Source organism: Sinocyclocheilus rhinocerous, unplaced genomic scaffold (genome assembly GCF_001515625.1).
Source record: "Sinocyclocheilus rhinocerous isolate Xijiao unplaced genomic scaffold, SAMN03320098_v1.1 scaffold623, whole genome shotgun sequence".
Classification (NCBI taxonomy): domain Eukaryota; kingdom Metazoa; phylum Chordata; class Actinopteri; order Cypriniformes; family Cyprinidae; genus Sinocyclocheilus; species Sinocyclocheilus rhinocerous.
Genome location: NW_015644631.1, coordinates 1,700,719 through 1,721,932, shown reverse-complemented (window position 1 = coordinate 1,721,932; position 21,214 = coordinate 1,700,719). Strand labels below are relative to the sequence as shown.

The 21,214-nt window shown below is 38.2% G+C and overlaps 1 protein-coding gene and 1 long non-coding RNA gene across 2 annotated transcripts in view; both read left to right on the top strand.

Moving 5' to 3' along the window:
• Positions 1-21,214, top strand: part of LOC107758585 (GRAM domain-containing protein 1B-like) — a 41,848-nt gene that overhangs the window by 11,034 nt on the left and 9,600 nt on the right. The window contains exon 3 of the mRNA XM_016576354.1: positions 12,974-13,025. Coding sequence (XP_016431840.1) covers positions 12,974-13,025 — 52 coding nt within the window. The remainder of the gene's footprint in view (positions 1-12,973; positions 13,026-21,214) is intronic.
• Positions 14,132-18,318, top strand: LOC107758685 (uncharacterized). The gene is made up of 3 exons (XR_001642051.1): positions 14,132-14,504; positions 17,084-17,104; positions 18,256-18,318. It is a non-coding gene; the product is annotated as an uncharacterized LOC107758685 (long non-coding RNA).

Below are 21,214 nucleotides of genomic sequence, written 5' to 3'. Positions count from 1 at the left end.
GTATTTTTATAAAGTGCACTGAAGTATGTTAAGACCTATTGTCATTAAAGTGTACTCTCTTTAAGTACACTTAAGTGGCCTTTAATTTAAATTATATTATATTATCTGCGAGTGCACTTTTTAAAAAGTATACTTTTAAGATTTGAAGTACACAAAAATTACACTTTTAATACAATTAAGCACACTTCTTTTTCACAAGGGTGATAATATTTATAGTTACAATTATGAATAAGAATGTAGTACTGTGAGTCTGTGGAGCTTTCTGCATATATAATCATAATTGTACATATTTCATATTTTAATATTTTAAATCATTTTTAAATAAATGAGTTTTAGCTGCAAGTAATAGTGTATTTTCAGTTAGTTTGCCATAGTTATCTTTTCCTCTTATTTTTTCTCAACAATCAGTGCGAAAATTATCAGTGCGGTTACGAGTCACAAACTGATATTCCAGGCCAATTATTAGGACAATATTTTGCCTTGGCATCAGCTAATAACTGTTTCAGTTTGGCAAGTTGTTGTTCCCTCTTCAGCGTAAAACTTTACCCACAGCCTTGTCAATGCATAATAATAATAATAATTTATACATTTTTGTGTACTTTTTCAGTAAAAATTTTATAAAATAAGTGTTCATTTTAATAATTTTGCCCTCATATTGGAAATAAGTAATATCTTCTAACCCTCTGAAATCTTTTCAGTGGTATAATAATCTGTGTTGTTTTTGCTAGTCAGGGTTGTGTGCAGTGCTTGGGTTTGTTTCTGTGTGTGTGTGTGTGTGTGTGTGTGTGTGTGTGCGTGCAGGGATTAGCTGCCTCACTTCACTTCTCCAGTACACTCACTAACCGAGCCTGACAGTCACCTCATCACCTGACCCCTCATGCTCTCTTCTCATTGGCTGGCTCCTGTCAGCCTCCATGTGGCAGTGAGCTCGGTGATGCTGAGGGGGCGGGGCTATGTGGCAGCTCTCGGAGGCCGTTGGGCTGCGGGGCTAAACATAGCAGGACCCGCAGAAATAAACTCCAGCCTCCACTCGCCCAGTTCCGCAGGCCCGCTGGAGCCAGAGATCCTCGTCTGCGCTTCCCCACTCAGACCCCCAGAGACCCAGCAAGGGCAAAGGAGCATGTGCAACCGATGACGCAACCGATTACATGTGCAATGCTGATGTTTCACATCAGCACTGACCTTCACTGAACGCTGGGAAATTCTAGAAGCACTGCCAATGAAACAATATAATTTTAAAAGATTTTTCCATATTTGAACATATTCCTTATTTGGACATCAACCGCCTTTGGGACAAGTATCACGTCTCAGATCATATAAGAATCAGAATATGGATTTATGAAAGGATAATAAAATAAATTAAATGTAATTAAATCCCAAGGTGGAGTGAACATTGTCCATTTTTAATTTTATCTAATTTTGTCCACACAAACCTATATTGTGCATTTTATTTCTAGATGAAATTGTGTTTTAGACAGCATGCAGTGTGTTCACATTCAGGGCCTGTAATGGCGCTATCCATTCAGCACCACAGTGACAAGCACTCACTCTGATTGGCTAATACTGTTACAACGACTCATTCTCTGCATAATTGGAAAATGGGAATTATATGGCTGTTTTTGAGGTCTAATGGATGTGTTTAGCAATCTTTGTAAATGGGCATGTGTGCTGGTCATTTAAGAAGTATAATAGTACTTTGATACTATGCCAACATGCTAACTATGGCAATTACATTGCCAACAATTGCTCTCCCTGGTCTTGCCTCAAATCACTAACTCTAATTGAAATTCACTTCTGGTTATGCTGATGCTGCACTGTCAGTTTAAACACTCCTTGTTAGGGATGCAACGATGCACTCTTAGCTGGTTGAAAATCAATACAAATATGTGACAATTTAAGTCGGTTTAAATTTTTAACAAATCGCGATACAGTTGGGGGTGGGAGATTATGTGAATGTACATGAGAAGTTTAGATGGTATTTTCTTTTCACCTTGCCATTTTATAATGCATATTAAATTAGTGTTCATAAGCGCAGCGCTGCTTTGTTTACAATCAAGAAAACACTATATTGCCGCTGTTCCATAAGCGCCACCTGCTGTCAGAGAGTGAATTTGCATTTTCAGCCCGTCTTGCTGTTTTTGTTTCGTGCAGATGTTTTATGTAGTATAGTTAAACAAGTAGTAAGACCATTCTGTTTTTGCTCCAAGTTTCGAAATTATTCAATTCAATTATTAAAAACGTTGTTTGGATTGTGATTAAAATACAGTGGTTGCCTGTAATTTTAAAGGAAAGAGCACAGGCAAAGCCTTAGTTTGTTTATATGAAGAGATTTCTTTCATTTGTGTTATTTATTTGATTTGGGGTTTGTTTTAAAATGTCAAATTAGTTTTGTTAGAAACAACTTTCCTAACCACTAAAATAAGAGGGAAATGATAAGTTAGAATACTATTCATGCCCAAAAAACTCAATTCAAACCCAAACATTTTATTGGTTGGTATAAATGTTGTTTTAGGACCAACAAGGATGTTGATTCAGGAACACGTCATACTTTGCAAAATCATGGTCACTGTATTTAAGTGTATGTGGAGACAGTGACTCTGCAGTGTCTTGTCTTTTATACTCAGTCAAATCAAAACGTCACATCCCTCTGCAGTGAACACTTCCATTGCTCTTTACTGGCAAATACAGCCTAAATGCATATCACAATTTAACAGACGTTTATGTGTTCAGACAGCTTGTGAATGTTTCGATGACCTCTGTGTCGATGGGATCAGGGAAGCGCTGCTGGCCTGTACACGTGACTAGATATTTGCCATAATATCAGCAGTGTGTGTGTGTGTGTGCGCGTTTTTGTGACAAATGAGGACATAAATTTGTATAATGACAAGGGTATGACATAGGTATTACAAGGAGAAGGTGACTTTTCAGGACATTACCCCATGTCCCCACTTTTCAAAACGCATATAAATCACACAGAATGGAGTGTATTGAAAATCTGAAATAGCACAAAGTTTCCTGTGAGGGGTAGGTTTAGGGGTAGGGTTGGTGTAGGGCAATAGAATATACGGTCTGTACAGTAGAAAAACCATTACGCCTATGGGATGTCCCCACTTTTCACAAAAACAAACCTGTGTGTGTGTGTGTGTGTGTGTGTGTGGCATATAGCAGCTCAAACTGGAATAGAACAAGACACCAAACAATTCATTTCTCTCATCCTCTCTCACACACACACACACTCTGTACGCAGTGTTTACCGTCCATCTGTATTAAGGGATTAGAGGACCAGCTGTCGACTGCCTCATAGTCCCTCACACACAGAGCAGCAGTGAGACCGGACAGGAATCTCTTTGAGTCAGGAAGGAAGCAGGGGGGAGTGGCCTGAAGGATCTGAGCATGCTCAGTGAGCGCCGGATTGAGACGAGAGCCGCTCATGCCCTCATCTGCAGGAAGAGAGAGAGAGAGGCTGCTGCATTTCAGAGAGGTGCACATGAGCGCTTCACACACAGGATGTAGAAGTATGGCTGGCCCTGCACTTTCATGCAGAATGAGGCATTCTGAGTCGGGCTGATCGCCTGTGCTTGGGATCACCCAAACCCACCCGGATTAACATCCTGCTCGGGATGCCTTGGGAAAGGCGGCCCGTGAAATGGGAAGATGACACTGTGGGATCAGGACAGCCTGTACTGCACTAATGAAAGGCTTCAAGCTCGCCTGGTAAGATAGACGGGCAGATGCCAACCGGTCTGTCAAGGGCCTCTCCTCTCTGTGCAGTGCTCGTTTGTGTGTTATTCTTATTTTCTTATTTTAGTGTCACAGGAAAGAGATTTTGGCTTGCCATGCTCATTCTAAACACCTGCATTGTGCGGTATGCGCTCTGAATCTGTCGCTGTCAGAGATCTGCAATGACGTATTAGTGTCCACTTGTTTACATCAACCAAGTACAGCTACGACTTGGTCTGATGACTGAATTCATTCTCCATAACTCAGAGCGATTGGCAGTCTCACAGCTGAGGCTGAGATGGTTGACTTTAATGTTAAACTTTTAATGGTTATGTAACAGTGCCCTCTCAGATGACAGAATGATTAGATAGTGGATAGTGGAAGCTTATTTAGGAGCTCTGAGTTCAGAACAGATTAGTCTTTGAAGTGATAGTGACAGTGCAGTTTTCATGTGATAATTTCATATTCTTTTTCATATTCTTTTCTCGTTTCATGTATACACTGCTGCATGTGAACAAAACAAAATGTCCTAGTGTGCTCAAAGTTATTTGTGATAAAGGTGCTAACTGTGTGCTAAAAATGTGGGAAATGGTTAAAAATTGCCCATTTATGTCATGTTTTTATTATGATGCAGTCGCTTGATTAAAGAGTTTTAATTTAAACTGTGTTTTAACATTGAACTGTGTCTTGGACACATTTTTGTCATTTGTAATGCAGTACTGTGTGTTTAAAGTCACAAACATGCTAAATGCAAATATTTGGCAATTATGTTATGGTGCAAATCTGTTCCATATCAGATCAGAAGTTGATAAAGCTTGTTTATAAAGAACTTGGTGTTGAGATCTTGAGTCTTATCTGAGCTTGTGTTTCGATCTTGTTCTCCTGAGACATTTAAAAATCACATAAGAAAAAAGAAAAAAATCTCCACAGGGGGAAAAAAAACTATTTCTGACAAATTAAAGGTGATAAAACCTCAAACACAGGTAATCAAGACATCTTTATTGTAAAGAGAATTTGCAAGAAATGTGCTGCTGGTTTTATATTAAATGTAATATTTGTTGACTTAATAATAATATATATGTGCATATGTTATTATTTAGTTCATTAAAATGCCATTAAATAGCTTGGCCACTAGTTCTGAGGTTTCCCAGACACTCCCCCTGTCTGCCATTTGTTAAAAAATAAACAGTCCCGCCCCAGACTTACATCATCAGTTGATGGAAATTAGACCAGTAACTTGGTTTTCTTATATATACCATGGTATTGAATGACTCGTATCCATCTTATTTTGCAACACGGAAGTATTTTCTGTGAATGTATGAGACTTCTAATTCATTTGCTGCTGTAAAGCCGGAAACACACTGCACGGTTTTCGGCTGACCCAGACGAAAGATTGGCATCGTGAAACAGTCGCGGTGATTTCTGTGATCGTGGTTCCTAATCGGTGGTCCTGTGTCGTACAGTGAGGGAGTTTCAAAGACGGCCGTTGTCACGGTCTTGCGACCAAAGAAAGCCTACGATAATTTTCTGAGGGTGTCAGAAATACTGCATGACCATCGCACAGTGTGTTTGCTGCTACGATCCACGTTTACTGACCAACCAATAAAAATGCGACATGAAATCAAACATTAAACTGCCTACCCCAAGCTCTTATGCCTTCCTCTTTCGCCGCTTTTTTTCAGCACACACACATAAAACTACAGCTGCTAAAGTGTGATTCATCATGCTCTTTTTGTTTACCACTAGCGCATGCTGATAACGCTTTATTCGTCTATAGTAACGTGCGTCGTATCATACGAGTCAATAGGTGTCATCGTACAGTCTACACACACATCGCAGCCAAGTTTATTTGATCCATGTCGCACAGTGTGACATGCAATGATCTTATAGGATTGCTAAAATCGTGCAGTGTGTTTCAGGCTTAAATAACTGCATGACCATCGCACAGTGTGTTTGCTGCTACGATCCACGTTTACTGACCAACCAATAAAAATGCGACATGAAATCAAACATTAAACTGCCTACCCCAAGCTCTTATGCCTTCCTCTTTCGCCGCTTTTTTTCAGCACACACACATAAAACTACAACTGCTAAAGTGTGATTCATCATGCTCTTTTTGTTTACCACTAGCTTTATTCGTCTATAGTAACGTGCGTCATATCATACGAGTCAATAGGTGTCATCGTACAGTCTACACACACATCGCAGCCAAGTTTATTTGATCCATGTCGCACAGTGTGACATGCAATGATCTTATAGGATTGCTAAAATCGTGCAGTGTGTCTCGGGCTTAAATAAATATCTTGAAGAATAACAAGTGCAGTAAGCAGTTAAACTATTTGTGCTACAAACCAATGTGTTTAGGATTATGACAATACATTAAAACAATATGATAAGAAATACCAGTTTGCAATATTAAGCAGTATAATGAGCTGTTTCGTACAGCTAAAATAACTGGTAGCAAATGACACCAGAAGCCACGCACATTTAAGTTACAATAGCTACACCTGCTCTTTCGTTAAAAATAAGCAAAAACAATTACTATAGTACATGTCAAAAGAGACAAGATATTACCATAATATGTGTTATAAAAACATGGAATAACTGTGTATTTTTTGTAGGTGGTTTATCTTCAGTTTTACCCTTTACTGTTGTATCTGTACAGATTTCTGCTCACTAGCCGCTCTGTGGTAACAGTGTGGACAGTCTCAGCATCTGTGTGCTGCTGTGTCCTCCGGTGGGACTCTTGCTCCCAGCGCTGTTAAATGAGCACTGCAGAGTGTGTCCTTGGATCGGGGCTCTCACTGTGCCCATCTGTGTGTGTTTACTGCAGCGAAATCCAAGAGACTTGTTGATATACAATTATGAGTCCCTCATGAAAGCTCATCAGAGATTTACTACTCTTCTTGCTATTTTGTTTACTTTTATATGATTTAAAAAAAAAAAATCCTGTTTGATGATAATCCAGATTTATAGTGTCTGTTTAGTAGAATACAGTATAAAGATAATTTACGTCCTAAGGCAGATGTGGTCATATGACCAGCTCCCTCTCTAGTGTAGTCTGTCACAGTCGAAGAATGCTATTGAGTTTCTGTTCTACTGCACAGTATAGACTGCATACTGTTAAAAATTGTGTGTGTGTAGTATGGAATGAAAAAACATATCTGATGGTGGTATGCTACATTATGTGTTGACATGATCAGACTGTATGGTGTCCAATAGTTGTTAACTCTAGTAAAAGGTGCAGTATGTAATATTGTATATTCACGCGGGTTTGCCAGATTGATGACAAGCAACAGGAAAGAACGAGCGTAATTGACAATGGAAGGCAAGAAGTTGAGTTGATTTATTCACATTTTAATACTCCTCTAGCCACAGAGCTTTTTAGATGGATACCGAGGAGTTTTAGGTTTTTTTTTTCTGGATAGAATCTGTGATCTCTAACCCAGTTTGATTGAAAGCTTCCATGGCTGCAAACGCTGTGTTTTCCACCAACTGGCAACCGGGGGGTGTCAAAACCCTTTTGGGCAAACTGTCAGTGGGCAGAATCACACAGACCAAAACAAAAACAGACATTCCGAAATGGAAGATTGTTTTTGGGAAAAACAAGATTGTGAACTTGGCATGTTTCCTAAATATCTGCAAACACTTTAAGGTTTTTTATGCTTTACTACTGACAAAAAATTACAGCACTTGTAAAAAATTATTTTTGCAGTTGGATCAAATATTAGGACACAAAATACATTTTTATTATGATTGATTCCTAATAGTTCATTATCTCATGGGATTTAGAGGTCAAGTGCATTGCATTGTGGGATACGCTATTCCAAGCAGGGTGCTGTGATGTGTACTGTACATTTTGGCAGTTGTACAATAGTAGGTCTGCTGGGTATTCTATGCATACAAAATGTTTCATGCTTTTCACAGTATGCATACTGTTGGGTATAATGCTTTTTTTTTTTTACAGTAAAGATGGGCTGTTTGTTCCAGTTATGTTTATGTTTTATTCTTTGTGGTGATTTGTTGCAGTAGCCCAGCTGAAAAGCATTGCCATGTATTACACTGCCCTGACTGAGCAGATTACAGGCCTATAATACACCTATTTTAAGCAGAGATGCGCTGTCTCTCTCTTTCTCTATCTCTGATTCAGTGTAGATCAGACTAGTTTGATTTGATTCACACATTCATGGTTTGATTTGATCTTTGTTATTTTTATTGTCTTTTTCCTGTCTCTCTGTTTCTGCTATGTTGTGATTGCGAATCACCTGATTATTCATGAATTATGATTATGATAAATTATACTCTAATTTAATGTTGTTGTTTACACCTGATCTGATTTTGCACTGATTTTACTCAAATTTGTATCCAATTCTCATCTGATTTAATTCTGATTAATCTGACACTGACACATCATCTGACAATGATCTGATATGAGTGATCTAACTGAATCATGATCAGATGCAATATTATCACCTTAAACTGGACAGATGACAGTTTAAACAGACCTTTCTGATCTTATTAGACTCTCATCTAATCATAACCTGATTTTGCCTCTGGTGTAATATGCATATACAATCAATACAGTCAAATGTTTAGAGTAATTAAAGGGGTCATATGATGTTGCTAAAAAGAACATTATTTTGTGTATTTGGTGTAATGAAATGTGTTTATGCGGTTTAAAGTAAAAAAAACCACATTATTTTCCACATACTGTACATTATTGTTTCTCCTCTATGCCCCGCCTTTCTGAAACACGTCGATTTTTACAAAGCTCATCGGTCTGAAAAGCAAGGTGTGCTGTGATTGGCCAGCAATCCAGTGCGTTGTGATTGGCCGAATACCTCAAGCGTGTGACGGAAATGTTACTCCCCTTACCATACTGTCAGGCCGTGTTGTTGTCAGGCCGGATTATAATGACTTATACTGTCTTTTTACGTACGCGTTGCGTTGCATAGCGCCGCGTAAACATAAAACCATGTCAGCAAAAACGTACTTACAGTCTGTGATTCAGAACAGCCGGCATTGTAGTCTACTCTACCAGGATCAGGAAACAGTCCTCCATAAAATGCGTTGCACACAAATTAATATTTGGGTTGAACTGTTCTGGAACAGTGTTGTAAATACAACTTAACCACTGATTTCTAGTCGTGTCCTCTTTTGGAAGGCCAAACAAAGTAGTTTCGCTTTCACAACGAAACACACGGGGGGCTAGAGTGAGCGGCGACGGGCTTGCGGCAACCACATGTGACGACCCTCCAAAGAGAAAGGAAAAATTGAAATCGCATCATATGACCCATTTAAGATTTTTTAATGTTTTTGAAAGTCTCAACAAGGCTGCATTTATTTGATCAAAAATGCAGTAAAAATATGGCATATTAGAATGATTTCTGAAGGATCATGTGACAATGAAGACTGAAGTAGTGAATAACTGTTAAAATTCAGCTTTGTCATCACAGGAATCCATATTTTTGCCTCTTTTATCATCCACCAAAAAAAAAAAACTGTAAGTCTCATTGTTAAGAAAAATAACAGCACATCGTTCATCAACAAGACACAGGATTTGAGGCATCATGCAATATGCAATAGTAATATTGGCAACAATACAAGTTATACAGTCCAGAATGTATGTGTGTGCAGAATATGCTGGCATATGCATCGCAGGAGCGGACAGAGAGTGAGAGGAGTGGTGTGATTGGACAGGGGGAGGGGTAGAGAGCCAGAGACTGGCTTGCTGACGTTCAGGCTGCCTACGCAAGTGGCTTCATTCAAGAAATCCATGAATATTAAATCAACCCCAGCCGCCACACTGCGCCGCACGGCAGCCGTTTTTCACGCCAGCTCACTGCCCTCCTGCTCCCGCTGACCCTTACTTAATAATAGCGAACGACTAATGGGACCTCAGAGGAAACGGCCATGCAGAAGAGCAAAAAAATGAGAAAGCTTGCTTGAAAAAACAGGGATGCTGGATTCAGAGGTGATAAGCTCCGCCTCGTCTTTTCCTCCTCTCTCGTCACATCACTCCATCCTCACACCGCAGCCGCACTGAATGAATGAAGCCGAGCCCAACGCTTTCGCGTAGTCCCTCATGGCCACCAGGTTTGTCTGTGTGTGATTTTTGCATGAAAATCATAAAGAGAAGTCATTGTTTTTGCATTTGCATGATGGGCAGTCACACTTGACATGTCCATTAGCGACAATTTCCAGTATCTTAGTTCTCACAGATGCTTTTGCCACCTTGCAATATTTAATAGAGTATTTTACCAGCAAATAAAGCCATTTTTCATCCCATCCAAGTCGTTCTTTTTATTAATTACTCTATTAAATATTGCAAAGTGGCAAAAGCATCCGTGAGCTGGATGTTTTTATAAGAGTATCTGATATGCGCCATTTAATCAGGGCAATGCATCGCATTTGCTGCATGTAGCGAGCGTTTTTTGCATCACATAGGAGTGTTTTCACCCCTTCAACGAGTGTGAGAAAGATGTTTATCAATGCTTTTTGCATTCTGTGATGTGGGCTAGCCGCTAGCGTGAGAGAGCTGGATCCTCTGACTGGTGGTTTGACCATGTGTTGTTTTTTTGTGTGAAAACTGCATTCACACATACAGATGTGAATATGCCTCTGTAGTCTGTCATTAGGCCCCTCATGAGTGCCGATATGACAGGTGAGAGGTAAGGAGAGCCATACAGCCGCCCACAACACCAGCTTTTTTCTATAGAGTGTTTGATAAAGACCTTTTATCACTTTATCGGCGTGAAGAGAATCTCTTTGGCACGTGTGTGCTTCCAGCTCTAGCTAACATCAGATGCTGGACATGATGGACGAGGCTTTTGTAAAAGACATGTTTTGAATGATTCACTAGCTTTTTTTTAATTCACACACTTTATTTAAGTATCATCGAGATACTATTATAGTTTTTTAATTAATATTTGGAATTAAAAACTTAAAACCTTTTTTATAATTACGTTTATTGAATTGTAATTATAGCACAAATATAACAAGGAACCGTCAAAAAAAGGTACACACATAGCTCAGATTTGTAAGACAGGAATAGTTAATACATAACAATAAAATTATAAAAAAAGATGTAGATGAGCACAAAGAAAATTCAATGTAAAAAGAATTATAAAATTATGATATTCCTATAGTAATTATGTGGTGTGTTTTCATTATGTTATGTGTATTAATTTTTAGTTTAAATACTTTTATTTTAGTTAAACTAAATGAAAATGAGAAATGTGGCCTTGTCTACTAGCTGAAATATGTGTTTGTATATTCTATATTATTATAGTTAATGTTTCTTTTATTTCAGGAAATGAATTTTTTATGGTTTTAGTTAACTATAGTAATCCTGGTGAGTAGCATATAGACCTATAATGTATATTTTTTAATTGATCAGTAATTTATCAGTCGATATTGAGTATTTAATTGTGCATGCTTGTTTAGCATGTTTTTACATTTTACATGTTTAGCTTTTATCTAAATATCACAGTTTTCAGGCTGTGCATTATAAAGTTGTGATGCTTATTTTCACCTATGGCACTTAAAAGGATTTATTAGTATTTAGACTACTTGTTTAGATTTTTATTATGGAATTTAAAATCAGCAGCTTAGCAGCTCATTTGCCAGAGCTGTGCTTCCCATCCTCACTTTGTAAATTGAATGCAGTGATGTAAAAGAAAACATTTAAGCAGCTGATCTAACAGATTCTTGACAGCATGACAGATGTAGATCTATGCAACGGTAATTTGATGCCACTGTTTCTGTGAAGGTTTCATCTGCAGTGATTTATTCGCCGTCAGAACCTTCTAACTTGTGGACTTGTGTTCTGGGAGGGAATGGCTCCTTGAGTGCTTGAGTGTTGCTGCATGGGCAAAATCACAAGTGCATTAGGCTGATATCATGAACCCAGAGAGATTGTGAGGTGTTTTATGAGTTGCTGTATTTTATCTGCTCGCTCGCTCGCTCTCTCTTTATCTCTCTTTTGTCACACTGTGTTTGTTTTTCCAGACGGGCAGCTCTTAGCTCAGGTACAGAACATTAATAATTAAGATAGAGCTTGGTGCCCTTTCTGAGGGACAGATGAAGGGCTGACAGCAGGAAGATGGAGGATTGCTGCATAGAGAGATTGAGACGGAGATAGATGGAGTGGTTCCCCTTTTGATTGAAAAAAGCTTTTCATTTTCTGTATTATCTACATCATCTTGACCTTCGTAAGCAAATAGTCTGATTAAGAGATTCTGTGTGTTTGAGGTCAGCTAGTGAGTGTCATTCTGATGGTTTTTCCAAGAAGGTGACTTTAGAGGTTGCTTTTCATTAGCCTAGAAGAATTAATGGAGTTCTCAGTGATGCTTTATTTTATATTGCATGAGATGTTTCTCCGAAAAGCCCTTTGAAGAAATAAAAGAGGCAATAACAAAATTAACATGCGCAGTATGACTCAGTTCATTTGGTACTGGGAAATTTAGAGATCTATTTGAGTTCATACTGAGATTTTTGATTGCTGATAGAATTGATTGAAAACTATAAGCATGTGTTGTGAACTTTTTGGATATTATGGTCTCAGGAGAAAAACATGAGAAGCAGGAGACTAAAGTAAAGATCTCTTTATTGCTCTGTTTAATTTAGTTCTTTCTTTCCTTCTTTCCTTCCTTCTTCCTTTTTTCTCAGTTGTGTGCTTCAGGAAGATTATCAGATGCTTAGTTCCTGTATTTTGACCAATCTTGTTTTTCTGATCTAAAAAAAACACCTTATGAATTTGCATTCATAATTTCTTCTACAGATAATGTGATATTATCCGTGATGTGGAAGTTCCCAGCAGAACTGCGGCATTTTTCGATGTGACCCCCGCTACTGTGTTTTTGGACAGAGTTGTGAGACGTCAGTCTGAATACATTCCTAAGCTGACAGGGCAGAGGTGAAAGGCCAATGAGTGGCCTCCTGGGAAAATGTGTGTGTGCACATGTTTGTTTAGGTGGTTGACTTCTGTTGTTTTTAAACTGAGCCAGTGGTTTTTTATTTACCTGAACCTAACTTTTCAGAAACCTTTTGCATTTTCACATTTTCATAAAGACATTCAGTTTATTAAGCGTTTTGCTGGTTTAAAGAAAACTTCCTCTGACACATGAGCACTGCGGATCAGTGTGTCTGGAACTCGTGTGCTTAAAGTGTCCGGCCATCATCCAACATACATTTGTATTCCTTTGGACGTACAGAATCTGTTTTTTACTGGATATTTTTTTTGTTTCTGTAGCACTGCCAGTAACTCGAACCGCAGCTCGTCTACAGATAATGTGATATTATCCGTGATGTGGAAGTTCCCAGCAGAACTGCGGCATTTTTCGATGTGACCCCCGCTACTGTGTTTTTGGTCAGAGTTGTGAGACGTCAGTCTGAATACATTCCTAAGCTGACAGGGCAGAGGTGAAAGGCCAATGAGTGGCCTCCTGGGAAAATGTGTGTGTGCACATGTTTGTTTAGGTGGTTGACTTCTGTTGTTTTTAAACTGAGCCAGTGGTTTTTTATTTACCTGAACCTAACTTTTCAGAAACCTTTTGCATTTTCACATTTTCATAAAGACATTCAGTTTATTAAGCGTTTTGTCTCATTATATATATATATATATATATATATATACGGTATATGTTAGCAGTTCTCAAACACTGGAAAATTGCAAAAAATTAAAAACATAAAATGTATGTTTAATTTTAAATTGATTTATTTAGATTAATTTTTTATGTTTAAAGTTTTTATTTTTAAATAAAGATTTGTGCATTTAAGAGTACTTGTGTTTCAGAATAAATAAAGTTATGTCATAAAATCACGAGTCTGTTTTGAGTTAAAGGTCAGAATCTAGCTTACATGAATAAAAATCACAAACATGAGGCTTGTAAATTACATAATTTTATGTATATAGATTTATTAATTAATGTGTGTTTTTTCTTTTCAGATGTATAATTATGAAAACTTAAATACAAGAAAGTCTAAAAGATTTTAGACCATCTACAAATGTTAAATCTACAATTAAAATGTTAAGGTTGCTGCATATGTCTGAGAAAAAGAAAAAGCAGTGCTTCATTTTTTTTTTTTTTAGCTATTTTCAAAGCATTCAATGTACTCTCATTATAAAAAGAACTTTAATACTGTTTATTTAGTTCTAACAAGTAAGTTTTTGCTCAAAATTAACAAAAACAATTTATTCATAATCTCTGCACAGGAGAGACTTGGTGTTGTTTCCAAACAAAAGAAAATGTTTCGGCATCAGCTGTCTGCCAAAATGAGTTTAAAATTATCGGCACATCAGATATCCAATATCATGCATCCCTAATATATTTTTGAACTTAATATTTTGCTTCGAAAGATGTAGACAACGAGGCAGCAAAGTAAATTTTGAAACTTGCTTTCATTTTCATATCATTGCATTTGTTAAGGATTTCATTTGCAAGGTAAAAGGTTGAGTTCTCCTCTTCAAGAAGAACAATATATTTTATTAAAAAAAAGTATGTTTCACAAAATGAAATCATTTGAGAAATACTTTATGCCTGTCAAAAAAGTGAGGCACAATTCCTTCTGGTCTGGAGTCAGTAATCGTTGCATAATCATTTCATATTCATCAGCACCTCATGTGCAGGAGTTAATCACAGAACATCTCTTTGCTATGTGGAGAAGCTTTGCAACCCAACAGTGTTTTTTCATTTCTCTGCACTTATTCATACAGTTTTGTTTTTGTTTGTTTTCTGATATCTTCCTCTCATGCATGCTAGTCACACAAGAGACTGTCTAAAGTAAGCATCACTCTTTTCTGCTCTACTGTACCTCCACCCTGCCTGTGAGCCATCCCATTAGGCTCTGCTTCACCTGTCTGTGCTAAGTTAACCTAGTACATGCTAAGCAAACCCTGTGCGAAACTAGCTAGCAATGCCAAGTTGAATGTTACGAATTGTCTGATAAACTGTGAAAAAAATGTAATCTTGACAACAATCTGTACCGATGCAGCATCACACCAAAGCAGTTTTCAGTTACCGATCCCATATAGAGACACTAACTCGTGTCGCAGAGGCAGAAAAACATATACAGGTGCATCTCAATAAATTAGAATATCATGGAAAACCCTCCTTGTGGAGGGTGTCAATGATTGTCTTCTGGACAGCTGTCAGATCAGCAGTCTTCCCCATTATTGTGTAGCCTAGTGAACCAAACTGAGAGACTATTTTGAAGGCTCAGGAAACCTTTGTAGGTGTTTTGAGTTGATTATCTGATTGGCATGTCACCATATTCTAATTTGTTGAGATAGTGAATTGGTGGGTTTTTGTTAAATGTGAGCCAAAATCATCACAATTAAAAGAACCAAAGACTTAAACTACTTCAGTCTGTGTGCATTGAATTTATTTAATACACGAGTTTCACAATTTGAGTTGAATTACTGAAATAAATGAACTTTTCCACGACATTCTAATTTATTGAGATGCACCTGTATATTAGTAAAACATCTCCCACCTGACCTCTTACTCTTGATGAACTTTCTCTCCAGTATGACAGATTAAACCTGATTGAAGTAAGAAATCAATATTTGTGCCCTTGAGTCCTGCCCCGTCCTGTGAGTAGAGAACTGTAGAGTCTCTTCTATCTCCATTCTGCTGTTGTTTGGAGTCAGAGAAAGAGTTTTTGCAGAGATTTCTCTTAGGTTTTTATATTTGTGTATATGTATCATAAAACTGTATCATAATCGCTGCTAAGACTCGTTTGAAGTAGTTGTGGTTTTGTAGATCAGTCCTCAATAAAATGTTTAATAAGTTTTGCAACATTTGAAAGAAAAGCTTTGATTTAGTGTTAACACTGCCCCCTTGTGGTAGCTTTGTGTATGAGAAATGTGATACAAGCGCCATACACAAACAGAGCTTTCCCATAATCCCTTGTTTTATGGTATACTCAAATGAATTGCATGTATACCTGTGTGGATCAAACATTTTTGATAGATAGATAGATAGATAGATAGATAGATAGATAGATAGATGTGGTGTGTGTATAATATGTATATGTCTATTATAAATGTTTGTATATTCCGAGCACTTCATGCTTCCTTCTGCTGACCAGTTTTTTGAAGATGCTGATTTCATTTTCTAGCAGGATTTGGCACCTGCCCACACTGCCAAAAGCACCAAAAGTTGGTTAAATGACCATGGTGTTGGTGTGCTTGACTGGCCAGCAAACTCACCAGACCTGAACCCCATGGAGAATCTATGGGGTATTGTCAAGAGGAAAATGAGAAACAAGAGACCAAAAAATGCAGATGAGCTGAAGGCCACTGTCAAAGAAACGTGGGCTTCCATACCACCTCAGCAGTGCCAGAAACTGATCACCTCCATGCCACGCCGAATTTAAAGCAAAAGGAGCCCCTACCAAGTATTGAGTGCATGTACAGTAAATGAACATACTTTCCAGAGGGCCAACAATTCACTAAAAATGTTTTTTTTTTATTGGTCTTATGAAGTATTCTAATTTGTTGAGATAGTTAATTGGTGGGTTTTTGTTAAATGTGAGCCAAAATCATCACAATTAAAAGAACCAAAGACTTAAACTACTTCAGTCTGTGTGCATTGAATTTATTTAATACACGAGTTTCACAATTTGAGTTGAATTACTGAAATAAATGAACTTTTCCACGACATTCTAATTTATTGAGATGCACCTGTATATTAGTAAAACATCTCCCACCTGACCTCTTACTCTTGATGAACTTTCTCTCCAGTATGACAGATTAAACCTGATTGAAGTAAGAAATCAATATTTGTGCCCTTGAGTCCTGCCCCGTCCTGTGAGTAGAGAACTGTAGAGTCTCTTCTATCTCCATTCTGCTGTTGTTTGGAGTCAGAGAAAGAGTTTTTGCAGAGATTTCTCTTAGGTTTTTATATTTGTGTATATGTATCATAAAACTGTATCATAATCGCTGCTAAGACTCGTTTGAAGTAGTTGTGGTTTTGTAGATCAGTCCTCAATAAAATGTTTAATAAGTTTTGCAACATTTGAAAGAAAAGCTTTGATTTAGTGTTAACACTGCCCCCTTGTGGTAGCTTTGTGTATGAGAAATGTGATACAAGCGCCATACACAAACAGAGCTTTCCCATAATCCCTTGTTTTATGGTATACTCAAATGAATTGCATGTATACCTGTGCGGATCAAACATTTTTGATAGACAGATAGATAGATAGATAGATAGATAGATAGATAGATAGATGTGGTGTGTGTATAATATGTATATGTCTATTATAAATGTTTGTATATTCCCTTAAAAACTCACTCTAATGTTTCTCTGTTCCTCTCTCGTTTCTTTCAACATCAACATCTGATTCTTCAAACTCACAGAAGAGTCAAAGCTGGTATAACGTAAGTCTGTTTTTTATTCTTCATTATGTTTTGCTCATATGAGTGATTTTTGATACTGAATGTTGTGTGTTTGTATGATATTGGGGTCATTCTTTAGGAAATGGATGCTGTTTTTCTTTATTTAAATACTGTTTTGTTGCTCGTCCACAAGGCTTTCTCAGTTGTAGGATGATGAGAATCATGTGAATCTGGGAGCTTGTCGCCTCCCAGTGTTGTTTGAGTTAAACTGCTTTCACAGACATTTCATGTTGGAAATGATGATTACCTCTTTCTTCTGTAAGGCTGGATGTTTGACCTGACATTTCCCAGCATTTGTTTTCCTGTGGGAAAGAGTTGATTTTTTTTCTTTGGGTCAGCCAGCTCTTAATGATATTTTTCATCATTTTACAAGTGCCTTTGTGATGTTTTGTCAATGTGTTATGGTCGGTCATAACCTCTGGGCCATCTCGATGAAAGTGCACTGCAGAACGGCAGAACAAAGACTGCAGTGTTCTTTCTCTCAAATAAACAGTGTTTCTGTTTCTGTCATGGATCGGGCTATATATGCATAGTATAGCTCAGATAATGTGGTTCTGGAGGAATTTGATGAAAAACATTTCAGTTCATATGAGACTTTGAGGTCTCTCCTGAAACTGATTTAGATTACTGAAAAATCTGAGAAGCAGGAAACTTAAGAGAAGTTCTTATATGTGACCCTGGACCACAAAACCAGTCTTAAGTAGCAGGGGTATATTTGTAGCAATAGCCAAAAATACATTCTTGACAGGTGATTTTAATTTTTTTTTTTTGCAATGGACAAATCCTTTTTTATATTATATTATATTATATTATTGTTTTATTTAATGTATTTTCATTGCCTGAATTCCACTGATAAAATAAAATGAAAACATACATTTTCAATTTGAAGCAAATGATCTGCACTTGACTCAAAACTGTAAGGCGGTTCCAAGGGCAGTCTGAATGGGCATGAAGCTTCTGCATGTCTCCATAAACAGAAGAAAACAGGATGCGTGGACACCAGCATCTGTGTGTAGATAACTGTGCCTGTTTATAAAGATCAGCAGGAAACAAAGATGCTGGGACTCTCTCCAAGTGTGAGCTTATCAGAAAATATTAAACTTTGCTCATTTTTGTTTTTCCTGGGTGGACAGACAACCACAAGCTGTAAGATGTCAGCTGTAAACACTCTTCAGATGTCCATTCCAGTAGGGCGTAAGTGAAGAAAATGCATTTTCACCACAGGACTGTAAATAATCACATCCCGTGTGGTCACGAGGAGGGTCAAGTCATTTTTATTTGTATAGTGCATTTTACAATCAATTACATTTAAAAGCAGCTTTACAGAAAATGCATTAGTCCTTAAAACCCTGAGTTAACAAGCAAAGAGCAACTGTGGCAGGGGGAAAAAAAACCCACGTTAAGTCTGCAGAAGGAAGACCTTGAGAATAACCTCAGCAGGAAACAAAGATGCTGGGACTCTCTCCAAGTGTGAGCTTATCAGAAAATATTAAACTTTGCTCATTTTTGTTTTTCCTGGGTGGACAGACAACCACAAGCTGTAAGATGTCAGCTGTAAACACTCTTCAGATGTCCATTCCAGTAGGGCGTAAGTGAAGAAAATGCATTTTCACCACAGGACTGTAAATAATCACATCCCGTGTGGTCACGAGGAGGGTCAAGTCATTTTTATTTGTATAGTGCATTTTACAATCAATTACATTTAAAAGCAGCTTTACAGAAAATGCATTAGTCCTTAAAACCCTGAGTCAACAAGCAAAGAGCAACTGTGGCAGGGGGGAAAAAAACCACGTTAAGCCAGCAGAAGGAAGACCTTGAGAATAACCAGACTCATCTCCAACGAAATTCCATTACTTTGCTCATATTTGACACTGGGCATCAAGTGACAAGCCGACATAGTACCAAAATTGTTTAAATAAGGGACTTTCTTAGAGCTTCCAAAACAAATGCTATGAGATGGTTCTACCGAGTGTCTTGCTCCTGAGCTGAACAATGAGTCTGCCTCAGTAGTGGCCTCAGATGTTTTGCTTGAGAGGGGATTGGCGGAGAGGCCAGAAACAGAGATGATTCACCCATTTGGCATCCCCTCAACGTCCCCCTTCCTCCAGCGCAGGAAGTTAACTAGAGTTCGTTCACCCCGTGAGAGTGCGAGCATGGAGAGAAGGAAGACTGAGGCGTTGTCCTTGGCCGTGCCTCAACACTAACACCATAAAATGACTTGTGCACAATGGGGGCCTCTGTGATTCTCTCTCAACCATTCTTTATCTCTCCATCCTATATTTTTCTCCAACTCCCACTGTTTTGATCTCTTACTCCCACCTCATGAAACAAAAAACCCCTCTGCTTTTCATGGGTTTTGCAATGAAATGAAAACATTTGTGGAAGCTGAAGTGTCTTGTTCAGACATTAAGCCCCTCAGGGTCTTCAGGAAACTGACAACAGCAGCTATCGCTGCAGTATAAATGGTGTTTTTGCAACATTTCTGGAGAGACATGAAATCTAGGTTGACCTGGGATTGGGAGGGGTGTAATGACAGTCCTAGGAGAAGCATATAAATCTCACAGCTCTTCGATCATGAGTGAGAAAAATGTACAGCCTGAAGCAATGAGCTTACTACATCTGACACGGCCCCTGCTCTCTCCTCTCTTTGGCATTCTATTGGCCAGCAGGCTTTCTTAGCTCCTCCCCCTCCCTGTTTCTCAGACACAAACATTCCCTCAGGCCACTCCCACTCCTCTTGGCAGAATTGTTTTGTAGAAAGTCTCAGTAGAACTCTTTCCTGCCATAGTAAAGGGTTGCTTCAGCTCAACTTGGTTATTCTGTGAAATTTATTGAGACAAAATTCACATCCTCTGGGAAGAAATTTACTCAAAAGCGACTGATGAATGCATCTTGGCTTGCAAGGATATTAATGTGTGTCATTTTGACTATGCATGCTGAAGAACGAATTTTGAAAGAAAAAATACAGTATTTTTGTCTGAAGAGAAGAGAGTTTTTTTTCCCAACAGGTGGTTGTTTTTTGGGGGTTCCTCAAGCAACTTTTCTGTTTTTGGATTTGTGTAAATAGATGTTTGCCTCTGGATATTTCTAGGACAACAGTCTCACAGTTTTGTTTTTCTTGCCAGAATTTATTTTTTCTCGCCAAACATGCAAATGTTCCTATTAGATAACCATATTTGAAAACCTTTATGAACCATTTGGATCCGAAACATTGTAAAGTGGCAATGTTCCTGTTGTTGGCTGGATCTGAAACTGCTTCTTGTATTTTGTAAATTTAGTGGATCAGCAGGAGTAAACTCTAAAACAAGAAGAGAGCAGCTGCAAGGAACATTTCCATTTCGAGAGCATCAGGTGATCAATTCCAAGGAACGAACATTGCTACATGTTACCACTAACTGTCCTCTGTGTCTTGTTAAAAATTTGACTCATTTCCTGAGGAAAACATACTCCATTTTCATTGTCAAGAGCGATGTGTGTCTCTCAATGTGAGGAGTTCTCCTGCTGTCTGTAGAGGATTGTTTGGCTGGCGTTGAGGTGCTGAGACTCACTTAAACAACAGAATAAGTAATGCTAATAAGTTGCTGAGGTTACTCCAGGTCATTTCAGAGTGTGGCCTGGTGAAGCTGGACTGGAGGTCAGCACATATGCTGTGAAGCTTTGCACCACTGTCAGGAGCTGAGACAATAAGTGGCAAAGTCTCCACAACTGGACAAGAGCGATGGAAATCCTCAGTTTTGAGGCGGAGACTGATTGGCTCTACGACTGGGAGGCAGTCCAACAGCCCGAAGTGCCCCCGTGTGATTGGACGGACTGGGACTTAGATTTCGAGAGCGTTCCTGCTGTAAGCAACTAATCAGAGAGCAGAAGAGAAGAGAAGCGTCCTTTTGCTTGGCTTTGGTTATGTTAGATCATGAACATCTCACAAACTGTTACAGACAGGACTGCAGAGGGACTGATGTACTGATCAGTACCTTGGTGTAGATGATGAAGCCCAGTAAAAATATATTTATTCATATTTTTTGGGGTGGTTGTTCTGTGAACCAGGCTGTCGGTTTTACAAACACAACAAAACGCAAGTAAAAAAAAAAAAAA